Below are 12,479 nucleotides of genomic sequence, written 5' to 3'. Positions count from 1 at the left end.
GGAGCCCCTTACTAGAGTCTCGCATAGCGATTGCTTTCGCAATAGCTAGGAGAGACCTAAAAATGTATAGGTTTGCTAGGTTCCCCTAGGTGCCGGCAGAGCTGGGGTTCAAAAACTACAGCTAGACTCTTCGCAAAAAATGTGTAAATTTTCATTGTGAAAATGTGGTGTGTTCACGTTAGGTTTTGAGCCACTTCCTGTCGTGGGCACTATGCCTACCCACACAAGTGAGGAACCATTTTTATCGGTAGACTTAGGGTAGTTCAGATTTGTAAAGCAACTGTTATTACCCATTGATTTTTGATGCATTTCTCCCTTCCAAATGAAAGACTGTGTAAAAAAAAAAGTCATTTTGAAAAATGACCAATAATTCTCATGCTAGTATGAGTATTCCCAATTTCGAAAATGTGCAAGTATGCACTGTTTCTAAACTCTGTAATTTGTTCCCATTTCAGAAATACATATGCGTCTTTCATACCAATTTTTCCATGTATACATTTTCCCACAATAATTGCTATATACCCGGAACATAATAAAAAACCATTACAAAATGCTGCTCAGTTTTTTACTCTGGGTTCGTTGGGCTCTTGGTGAACCTACAAGTCCTATATATCCCCACAACCAGGAGGGTCCAGCGGATGCAACTGTACATTGCTTTCAAAGAGATGTCATAATTAGAAGAAGTTACAGGTGAAAACGTTGACACAAAAGGCTGCTTTTTTCAACTACTTTTTCGTATATTTAACTGGTAGAAGAAACCTTGATGGATCTACACAAATGACCCCTTGCTGAATTCAGAATTTTGTCTACTTTTCAAAAATGTATAGCTTTCCAGGATCCATTATTGCTTTAGTACCCATTTCTACCATTAACTGGAAGGAGGTTGAAAGCACAAAAAATATCAAAAATAGGGTATGTCCCAGAAAAATGCCAAAACTGTAAAAAATGTTGGATTTCTGACAAAAATCTGCCATTCCATAAAAGCTGGAGAAATGGTGATTTCAGCCCCACAAACCCTTTTTTGATACCATTTGCAGAGAAAAACCCAGACGCTTTCATTTGCAGCCAGTTTTTCCCATTTTTCACAAAAAAAACAAAATGTTGCTGTATTTTGACTAATTTCTGGGAACCCTCTGAGAATCCACAAACCCTGGGTAACTTTAGAATCCCCATGATGTTGGAAGAAAAGGACGCAAATTTGGCGTGGATACCTAATGTGGTCAAAAAGTTACAGGGGCCTAAGCGCGCACTACCCCAAATAGCCCAAAAAAGGCTTAGCACAGGAGGGGAAAAGGCCTAGCAGCGAAGGGGTTAAGGACTTAACCTTGCAAGCTGGAGTAAATAAGGAGAGCATTAGATTGCTTAAAGAAAAAGAGGGGGGGGGGGAATGCAAGAGAAGCTGGAATCACTCGAAAACAACCAAAGAAGGAATAATCAGCGGCTTCTGAAATTTCCAGAAGGGGCGGAAGGAGATCATTTGAAAGCGTAGCTAGCAAGATTGATTAAAGTTAGGACACAAGCGGACTGCTCTGAGCAGGATATTATTAAGGATATCCAGAGGATACAGAGATCCTTTTAGGATGAACCCTAATCGTGCGAAGCCCAGGAAGATTTTGATGAACTTCCCGACATATAAATTAAAAGAAGAAATCCTTGCTAAGGCGTTAAAATTGAAGTCCCTTAAGATTGAAGGAGTAAACTTTGAGATAAGGTCGGATGTCTCCGAGATTACCGTAAACAGGCAATGGGAATTAGGGAAAATGTTTGAACCTCTGAGACAGCTTGGCGTTACTGGGCAATTAAAGTTCTCAGCCTCTTTGTGAGTAATGTATAAAAACAAAATCCAGAATTTTAGGAGAGTTGAAGCAGTGGAAGAATTTATGAAATCTATCTCTGGAGCGGATGCTACATAAAATGGGTTAGGGGAGTGTACTAGGTGTGCCCTTATGGTACTGGGTACCCCCCCCCCACCCCAATTAACATTCTGTAGAAAGTCTTTTCTCTTCATTAAGTGTGTAGGCTCATTTTTGTCTATATAGGCACATTGTTTCACCTTTAGGGGGTAAGCAGTAGGACCGAGTTATATGTCCCCCCAACCCTTACAATAGGCAGAGACGACGTAGTGGCCCCACAGGCAGAGGCCATGAAGAAGAAAGGAGGGTTCTCCAGGGGAGGGGGGTAGATATAGGGGTTGGAGTCACTGGGTGTGGAGCATACAAGGGGGAAAAACACAAACAAATCTTGTCCTCATTTACTAGAAAAAGTGTTAGGGGCCCTCAAGTTTCGGGGGAGTGTTTGAAGAAGAGAAATGGTAGGAGATCAGGGAGTTAGAGTGGAACTATTGGCATGGAATGTTAATGGCTTAAGAGTAAAAGGAAGGAGAGAAACTTTTGCAGAATTTGAAAGATGTTCCGGCACAGATTATTATTTTACAAAAAACACACCTAACAGAGGAGGAAATGAAATAGGTCTTTAAAGCTAGGGGTTGGGTACAGAAGGTGGTGTGTACTACCCTGCAATTGACGATAAAGGGAGTAGCAATTTTGGTAAAGAACAGTCCACATATTTTGGTAGAGCCCAGCACAGTAGATAGAGCAGGCAGATGGGTTATCATAAAGATTAAAATATAAAATCAAAAGGTACACAGTGGTAGGATACTATGGACCCAATATTGATAATACTAGGCCATGGGGGTGGTGAAGGAGGGGGGGGGGGGATTGGGGGACTGTTGATGGAATTATTGAAAATACTGATCCCATCATTCTGGCTGGTGACTTTGATGTGTTTCTAAATGACTCCTTTGATCGTTCTGTCAATAGCTGGTCAGCCATAAATAGCGAAAAGCGATCCTTAATTAAAACAACTATGGTACACATAGGACTGTGCAACATCTGGAGAGAGAGGATGGGAGTCAGAAAGGCTTTACGCATAATAACAAAAAATACAGTCAAGAATTTATTTTTCTTAGTTGACCAGGGCTAAGAGAGTGAGTAGAAAAAGTTACACATGTAGGGTCCCATTTCTCAGACCACACGGCAGTGTCTTTAGTCCTATCAGTGTTGGCTAGGCCAATCTTGAGAAGGTGGACCATGGATCGCACCCTGTTGCTAGACGAGGCGGTGATAGAAACACTCAAAGCGGAATCAGAGGATTTTTTTGCTGTAAATATGGATAGTGCACCAGCAGGCGTAGTATGGGATACGTACAAAGCTTTTTTGAGGGGAAGAGTAACTAGTCTCCAGATAAAGAGATGGAAATAATTAATTGCACAAGTCAGTCTGCTAGAAAGCCGTATTCAACAGTAGGAGCTTTTAGCGGTGACAGGGGAATGTGAGAAAGTGGCTTTGCAAAACTCTTCACAAGCGGAAAAAGAGGCTTTGTCTAGCTTAGTGGAAGAAAGACTAAGGAAGAGATGGAAGGTGAGTAAAATCACTCACTTTGAATATGGAGAGGGGTGTGGGAAGCTGTTAGCGTGGAAGGCAAAGGTAGATCAAGCAAGATCTTTTATCAAAGAAGTTAGGTGCGAGACAACCGGCAGGACTCATCGAAATACAAGAAATTGAGGTAACCTTCCAAAATTATTTTGGGGAGTTATACAGAGAGGACCTGGTAGTCACTGAGGGAGATGATAAGTCATGGCTGGGTCTGGATGCCCCCCAAGGTATCTCTGAAACAAGCTGTTCAGTGATAAAAACAGCAGGATAGTGGCAACGGAGATAAAAAAAAAATGCAATACGGGCAGGGAAATCTGGTAGGGCTGCAGGACCGGATGGGTTGCCATTAGAATTATATAAAATGTTAGAAGGGGTCCTATTGTCACACTGGACAAAGTTGTTGGCTGAATTTTTTTCTAAAGGGAGCAGACCTGTCAGCCTCTTGGGACAAGGCCACTGTCACACTAATCCCGCAGCCAGGGAAAGCATTAAATATATGTAATTGTTATAGGCCTCTCTCTTTAATTAATTGTGATTAGAAGATATTTGCAAAGATCCAGGCAGAGAGACTTAATGGGGTGGTAGGGAGCCTCCTCCATTTAGATCAGAAAGGGTTTGTTAGGGGCAGAGGGATTCAGCAACTGACTTTCAGCCTAATAGGGGCAGCCGATATAGCTTCCACCTACAAACTCCCCCCTAGCAGTTATTACAATGGAAGCTACTAAACCTTTTGACCAGGTAAACTGGGCATACCTGCAGGTGATGTTAAAGCTCTTAAAACAGGGACAAGACAGGGATGTCCACTATCCTCTCTCCTTTTTAATCTGTATATTGAACCAATGGGAAGGAGAGTCGCATAGTCCCTTTTAGATATAAAGAGCCGGAAAGTAAGGTAGCTTTATATGCCAACAATGTATTGGTATATACATCAGATCCAGAGACCACGATCCCTTAACTAAATGACAACCTCACAATTTGGCCGTATAGCGGGGAATTCAGTGAATAGGGCAACAACAGAGGTCATGGCTTGGAACCTGGAGTCAACTCTTAACATCAGAAAAAGGAGATGAGATACTTGGGTATAAAGATCACTCAGAATATTGGGGACCTTCAGGCAAACAAATTTTCTTAATGTAATGAAAGAAGTCAGAAAGCTGATGCTAAGATGGTCTCATCTTCCTTTGACGATCATAGGGAGAATCAACCTGGTGAAGATGATAATCCTTCTGAAGTTTACATTCCTTTTCCAAATGATCCCATTTTTATTTAAAGCAGAGTGGCTGAAGAAACTGCAGGGAAAAATTAACAGTTTTATATGGAACTCAAAGGGCCCGCAGATCGCATGTAAAAAAATGCGCCGGAAGAAGGAAAAAGTTGGCTTATGTTTGCCAGATCTGACCTACTATGCTTGGGCCCTGCTTTTAAGGAATGGAAAGATGTTATTAATCCAACCAGACATCTCAGATATTGGTAAAATGTTTAGGTGCATGCTGCCAGATACTGAAGGAGGGATGCAAGGTTTTATGTAGAAGTTTGGCGACCCCAAATACTTTAAGCGAGAGCGCCTTAAAACTTTACAGGGAATGGCGGAACTCGGGTCCAAGATTAGAAAGGAGGTAAAACTCACGTGTTACAGTAAGTGGGCACCAATATGGAATGCCCCAGGATCACCTGAATACACAAGGTATTCGCTGGCTAGTCCACTCAGGGAGAGAGGGATGCTAAGATGGGGTGATGTGGCGGAAGATAGAGATTTGGTATCCTGGGATAAGTTGGTCACGGTGTCCATGAATAAAGTCTCCAAATGTAAATACTTTCAAATGAGGAGCTGGTTTCAGTCTTCAGAGGAGGAGATAGGTTTGTCTAATGACTTAGAGGGTGATCTAATGAGAGAAGCACCAAAGAAGAAGGAAGTGGCGATGTGGTGTTGGCAGCTGGTGGAATTATCAGTGGGTGCCTTCAAACTTCTGACTGACCTGTTGTTGGGGGGGGGGGGGGGGGGGGAAGCTTGCCGGGGATACAGCTGGAAGACCTATGGCAAGTATCTTTTAACTTTTTATATTCTACAATATATCCCGCCAATTTAAGAAGAAGGAACCACATCTTCTGTCTTCATAGAGTGTATTGGACGCCATACAGATTATCGAAGTTGGGGGAAGGGAAGGAGGTCAAGATGCATAAAATGTAGCTACGAGAAAGCAGACAATATCCATATGTTCCTGGAGTGCCCTGTGATCCAGAAATTTTGGGAAGATGCAAGTAGAGATATTTCAACCATACTAGACGCAGAACTTGAGGTAAGTTTACTACTGGTCGTATTTGGGGTGCAATCTGTACAAAGCTGATTTCACCAATGAGGAAAAAAAAATGGTCTTTTATTTGATTCTCTCGGCACGAAGAGAGTTATGTAAGAAATGGATTAGCAATTTGTCGCCAACTGAATTAGAATGGATAAAAGGTGTTAAGAGTATCATAAGTTTTGATAGAATTGTGTAAAAGAAAAGGAATAGATTTTGGACCCCTGCTTTAGAATGGGTAGAGTCTAATGAAAGGAGAAGATAAGGGAAGGGTTTGGTCCAATGATTACACCTTCATTTTATGGCCTTCAAATTCCCCTGGAGGATCTGCACGACGGCTGGTTTCCGGCTAGGGCAGAGAAAATACAGGAGATCTATAGAAGACACTAAGATCCTCGGTGTAAACAAACAGCTCTGGAAGGTGCTGGATCAGGGGGGACTCAGAGTTTGATTCCAAGGTAAATGAGGACTAAAAATATATATATATATATATATTTTTTTTTTTTTTTAAAAAGGGGGGGAAAGATTTACATCGGATTTAGTGTCCTCTGATCAATGCTTAAAATAGAATTTTTATAGCCAAGAAATCCTCGATTGATTGAGAGCCTAATAAACCCGCAAAGCAGCTCATATGAATGAGCATAAAAACACAAATTGATATAAGCTTTGTACGTTTACAGACATGTGTACTTGATACAAATTAAGTACACTAAGGAATAAGAATTACGTAATTGTTTTGGGGTGAAAAGAAAAACAGGGCAATTTCAAAAGACAAAAGAAGTTTTGCATGCAGTGAAACAGATTTTTTACAAATGAAATATAACTTACAGAACACAGGATCATTATTTTAGACTAGACAAAAAGTTTCATGTAAATAAACTTTTTACATCACAATGTTGGCAATATTAGGAGGGGCTGCCAGCCTCAAGAAAACGAACATGTATGTTTGCAGGTGCCTCCAACTAGCTGGAATCAACGACAGAAGGTGCAACTGCCAGTGTATTGAGTAACAAACAGTGGCAGCAGCTTAGATATGAGCGACAAGCTACCTTATGCTATGCGTAACCAAAGCTGCGACAATGGAAGAGACAACACAGCATTTATTTATAGTTATCATTCCAAGATGGCGCACGCCATTTAGATAGACAAATAATATGAAATTAAACTTGTGTGTAAAAATTAAATCTAAGTTGCATGAAAGTAATTTTTATAAGGCATAGTCACCAGGCAGCAAATGCCAACTGCCAACAGTCTCTGGCAAAAAAACGTAAGACCACAGGTTGGAAAGCAACCTGGAGTGAATACCGGGCAAGGGAGCAACAACACTGGTTGAGAATAAGCCAGGTCCAGAGGAGGAACAAAAATATTAAAAGAAAAGCCAGGGCAGCAATAGACCAGCCAGGGGATTGTGGGGAGGAGAGCAACATGGAATGCATGCTGGGTGCAGGCATTTGGTAAGGAAGAAGCAGAACAAACAAGGGATCGCAATGGAAAGCGAGCTCTCTCGTTGAGTGTTGAAAGAAAAGAAGAAAGTAGTTTCCTGAAAAATACCAGTGGAATAGTAAAGGCCATTCCACAACAGGATAGTAAACAACAAGATATACTGAGGGCCACTGAAATTATGCAATTGAGTGGCTGCTGCGTTTTTCGCATAATTTGGATTTGCCGCATTTGCCATATAATTCATCTGCTGGATCATCTGCAGATTTCAACCCCAAAAAATTGTTTCTCACTCAAAAGGTTCAAAGGTTACTAAAAACGCAGCAACACGTGTTGCCGCACACTGGAAGGCTCTTTGTAAAGCCTGACTGAGCACCATTCTGTTGCTTATTGCTATATTTACGTATTAGACCACTGCTAATGAGGTGCAACGTATACACAATATTAACAAGCATTGGCATAGCCAATAGGTCTTGCCTTTGGGACCTTACAAGTGTTTAGCGATGCAACAGTTGCATAACTAAATACTTATAAGGTTCCAAAAGCTAGACCTATTGGCTATGCCAAGCGGCCGCTAAAGTGATCGCGCTCAAACATCAATGCGGCCGCGAAAGTGAAAGTAATCGCGATCAAGCAATGCACATGCACTGTAGCTCTAGGCTGGCCATGGTAGCACTTTTTGGAGCCCTCTCAAAATGTCTCGCCAGACCAGCGCATGCGCTGGGTCAGGCGAGACCCAAAAAGTGTAATAATTAAATAACGTAGTGTCACAGAAAGTGCTGCATTATGCCGGATGATTTGTTTTTTCTTGCTGCATAAATTAGTCAACTCTGCTGCACAATTCGGCCCTCCCCTACCGCATAATTCCAGTGGCCCCGTCTAAACTCCCTGAGAGGGACAAACACAAGAGGAAGGCAAGTCATCATATAACAAGCAAACAAATTATAGAGTGACAAAGCCAACCAATGTTAAGCAATGAGCAGGCTCTAACGGCACTAAGTTTTTTGTACGATCTACAAGAGGCTTTTGCCTACAGATAGCTAAAAGCTAGTTTTGTTGCACATCTACACTGATCTAATATAGGAGTAAAATCAAAGGTTTCTACATGCAACTGTACAAAAAAACGAGACTAGAAGAAGCTGTACACTGCATGTTGCACACGTTGACCTGTACGGACACCATGTGCATCTAAACTGCACTTAGTCGTGAGACTACCCGATGCACAACAAATGTGCTCTTTTATCCAAGTCACTAGCCTTTATGCATTACTGTTGGTTTCGAAGCCCTGATGGCTAAGATTTGCCTGCATGGTTGCTTGACTAATGGACTTGGAGAAAAGTGTTGTGTATATATCTATGTTGTGTGTGCGTACAAAAACAAAATCTATGAGTTTTCTCGTTTTCTTTTCAGTAGGGTAATCCTATTGGGCACGAGTGCCCTTGTCATGAGAGAACGTTTGCCAGCCCTTGCTGTTTAGTAAACAGTTCTTTGGAATAGGGCAAAAAGATCACACTTATAAAGTGAAAAGAAATGTAAACTTCAAGTTTCACAACACAAAGCATCGGGTAAAACCTACGAACAGTCGAAGTGTCACACATGACACTTAGCAACCCCAAAGGATGCTATGTGCGATTTACAGCAGGCGATGGCAATGTCAATCGTTAAACAACGATGAAGCACCAAAGATCCTAAGACCCAAGTCCGGTGGGACTTTAATCATCTAATAATTTCTATTTTATCAAACTCGCACGTCCAAAAGTGCAAGTGCAAAGGAGTACCTGCACTCGAAGTCAATTTACAAACTTGGAAAGATTAAAACAGATCTCAACTGACATGAGTTTAGACAAAACACACGCTGTTATCATAAAGGTGCAATTAGCTGTTTCCCAAACAGGAACTTCAAACAGCGACCCATACCTCAGACAGCAACACTAACACTGTACATAAAGTTTCGGTCCACCACATTGCATACTGGGATCTGTCACTCCCCACATTGCATGCTGGGAAGGACACGCGGTTCCTGCAGGCCCCGCGGATCTGCGACTGTCAGTAAACTCACACTCACCCAGGGGGAACCACTTGGCCGGGCTGCGCGCACAGCTCCAACACAACTCCGGCCCGGTCCGACTTGACTTTCCGTTCAGCTGCGACTCGAGGGGGCTCCTCGCTTCTCCGGTTGCTAGTGTCCGCAGGGATAGTACGACAAACGGCAAGGACTGAGCCCAGCTGCACTGCGGCACCAGTGGTGACCTTCCACTCCAGCAGCCGCAGGGGCCGCTGCCCGGGGCAGCGCACCTCGCAGGGAGCCCGCGGGGCCCCAGGGGGCTCCATGTTGTGGGCGGGAACGCGCAGGACCTGGAGGGCGTGTCAGACGCGCGCAGAGTTAAGGGGCGCACTTGCTTAATTCAGCGCGTGGGAGGGGTAAAGGAGAACGGCGGGGACCTCCCCCCGTCTCCGGAGTCTCGTTCCCCCCCGCGGAGCCCAGCCTTAGACTCAGCACTCGCGGGAGCGCGCGCGCCACGGGCCACCATTTAAAGAGACAGTAGCGCGGGAGCTAGAAGTTGCTCTTCCGCGCGCGCACACCCCCCTTTCCAACAGCGAAACATGAGCAAGGGGTGCAAACGCCGAAAGCGAAGAAGGGCTAACACTGCTACTGAGTTTTGGTGAACAAGTCGGACATATTGAAAGGGTTCGTTAAAGATTGAAAATATGAAGGAAAACGCATTAAATCACTTTAGCTGAATGCAGAGAACCTTTTCGTAGTTTTAACAGTATCAAGAATATGAGTTCATATACATTTACATTTTGTTGTTGTAGTTACATTATCTCAGATAAAAAAGAAACTAGCAAGTTAATTGATTTCAGTAGTTATATTTATTCTTTTTGTGCAGTGTACTCCTTTCCGAAGCATTTACTCTCAAACTGGAATTGATGACCTACAGATTATCCGTCGACTGTAGGGTTGTTTACTGTTAGCCTTATTTCTATTTCCCTGGTCGGAAGGTTGTCTTTTTCCCGCTCGAGCTAGGGAAAATTATTTGCCTGAAAGTGATACTGCGCATGCTCCTGCTTCCGGGGAACAACGAGATCTGACGCAATAGAAAGGGTTGGCCTATCAACAGTGAGAACCGAGGCGCCGTAGGACTGAGAGTGGGCGGGGTTATCTTGAGGCGATTAACCGTCACGTGAGGAGAGGACGACTAGGAAGACTGTGACATTGAGTGGGTGGAAGTTTATTTTGAAAAGCCAGAGTAGGAGGAGGCACTGTATGTCTCATATATTGATGGTGTCTGCGAGATGATTGAAGGGTCATAAAACCGCTGTCTGGAAACAACGTAGTATCGATTTTATTGTAACAGCTGTAAGTAAGGAGGGCTTAGATTTTTGACTAGCGAGCGAACATCAGTTGTTGACTGTCCTCAACATGGACGATTGTTGCTATAGCGTGACGCAGGATAATGCCCACCTTTGGAAAATATTTTGTCACGTGACACTGAAGCCAGAGGGGACAGCTCTGGTTTGACGTTTCGGGGTTGTTAGTGTTGTGACAGCTTGCGTTACTCGTTTGCGATTACATTTTAATAAGGCGTTTGTTTGCTTCGGGGCGGACGGTGGAAGGCGGTCTCTGGTGTGCAAGTGGGAGTTGTTTCCTCTAGCATTCAATGTAGGACTTCCTTTTTGTGTGTGCAGATTTTTATAGCGCAAACTCGATCCAAAGGTATTGGGGCACCTTAAATGATCACCAGTTAAGTTACACAAAAACGCATTCATTTTTTAGTAGGCACGGAGAGCTTAAGTGTTTGCCCAGAATCACAGGATGTGGAGTTCTTCTTTCTTTTTATTCTTTCAGTGCAGTTCTGAAATATATGTGATGGAGCCAAATTCTTGATCTGACATCCTTTCTTGAGCGGTATGCTGGGCCCCAGTGAACCTTTTGTATGTAGTTGTGTGTATAAACTGATCCAGCAGAAGTGGTGTACGTTTTATAATTCACAATATCCCTGATCGTTTAATGATCAGGAACATTTCCATAACTAAGAGTTTGGACCCTTAGAAACTCAGTTACCACTTACAGTATCGGGTCCTCCGATAGATCTTTGGTAGAGCTAAGAGGGACTTTATAATAAGAGACAGATGCTATTTCCTTCATGAGGACCTATGATAAAGGAAAAGCCTAACAACATAAGTCATAGTATGCAATATGTCAAATAACTTAACAATAAAGACAAACTGTATACTTATAAAGTTACTTTTATCTAAATATTTAAAAATATGAATCGTCAATACACAAGTACATAAGGATTATCAGTTCTTCATTATTTTATTATTGGTAAACTCACAATAACTAAAACACAGTTCATGACAAATACATCATAAAATCAATAACAGATGTGAGGGGAGAGAGAAAACAAGGAAAAATAGTTTATTTGCAATATCAGTATGCAAATCAGATTTCATACGCACCTAGATTAAGGAAACTATTGCACAGCGTGCAATAGTCCAAGATAGCTAGCCCTTCGGCAGGAAATGTATAGCTTAAGCAATATCACCAGCCAATGAAGTGCACAGTAAGTCAGGATAGTCTCGCCCAGAAATTGCAAGGATAAATAGCCAGCCAGAGTAGCATAGAGAGTACAACAGCAAAGGCTCTTATAGAAACAGCTTCTGCCAAGTTCTTTTGTCACGGTAATAATTATACCCCACTAATGTTTCAATTTTACAGTTCTACACTATTTTATTGGTCAGGCTTATGAGGTGATCATTGTCCTAGCCAGTTCATACGGATCTTTTGGAAACCATTCCTTTGTTAAAATAGATGTCATCATCACTTCTTCGGAAGCAGGAAAAAGAAATTGTATTCTTCTCCATGTCCTCGGTCTCACCTCCGCATCAGCTTGCAACATAGTCAACACAATTATTCATAGAAAGAAATACTCCAACTGTAGGAAGGAAATTCTAGCGATATGCCAAACTCAACCAAACAATTTTTAGAAATAATGAATGACAAAGTACATTCTTCGGAGGCCTACGTTAGGAAAAGGAAATAACTTGACCAGAGTTTGAGGCTTTCATAGAGAAAACATAAACCATTGTTTTTCTGAATAATAAAACATACTCAGTTAGAGAACACAAGAAATACATAAGAAAATCGGTATTTCAAAAGATTAATTATTCTAATTAAACTCCTAAGCATAACCTTGTTTCTAAATGCAAACTATTATTCAATGTTTTCTTGTTATGAGAAAAAGGATAAACATTCACAAAACATTTTTCTGTAAGTGTTTCCATTATTACTATTTCATTATTC

The 12,479-nt window shown here is 42.1% G+C and overlaps 1 protein-coding gene across 1 annotated transcript in view; it reads right to left on the bottom strand.

The window, feature by feature from the left end:
• CTDP1 (CTD phosphatase subunit 1) overlaps positions 1–9,785 on the bottom strand; it is a 646,418-nt gene extending 636,633 nt beyond the window's left edge. Inside the window, exon 1 of the mRNA XM_085605940.1 lies at positions 9,237–9,785. Coding sequence (XP_085462066.1) covers positions 9,237–9,502 — 266 coding nt within the window. The 5' untranslated portion in view covers positions 9,503–9,785. The remainder of the gene's footprint in view (positions 1–9,236) is intronic.
• Between the last annotated feature and the right edge of the window lie 2,694 nt (positions 9,786–12,479).

The sequence above is a fragment of the Triturus cristatus genome, chromosome 5_1, assembly GCF_964204655.1.
Source record: "Triturus cristatus chromosome 5_1, aTriCri1.1, whole genome shotgun sequence".
Classification (NCBI taxonomy): domain Eukaryota; kingdom Metazoa; phylum Chordata; class Amphibia; order Caudata; family Salamandridae; genus Triturus; species Triturus cristatus.
The sequence above is the reverse complement of the archived record's forward strand: the minus strand, read 5'-3'. Positions and strand labels throughout refer to the sequence as shown.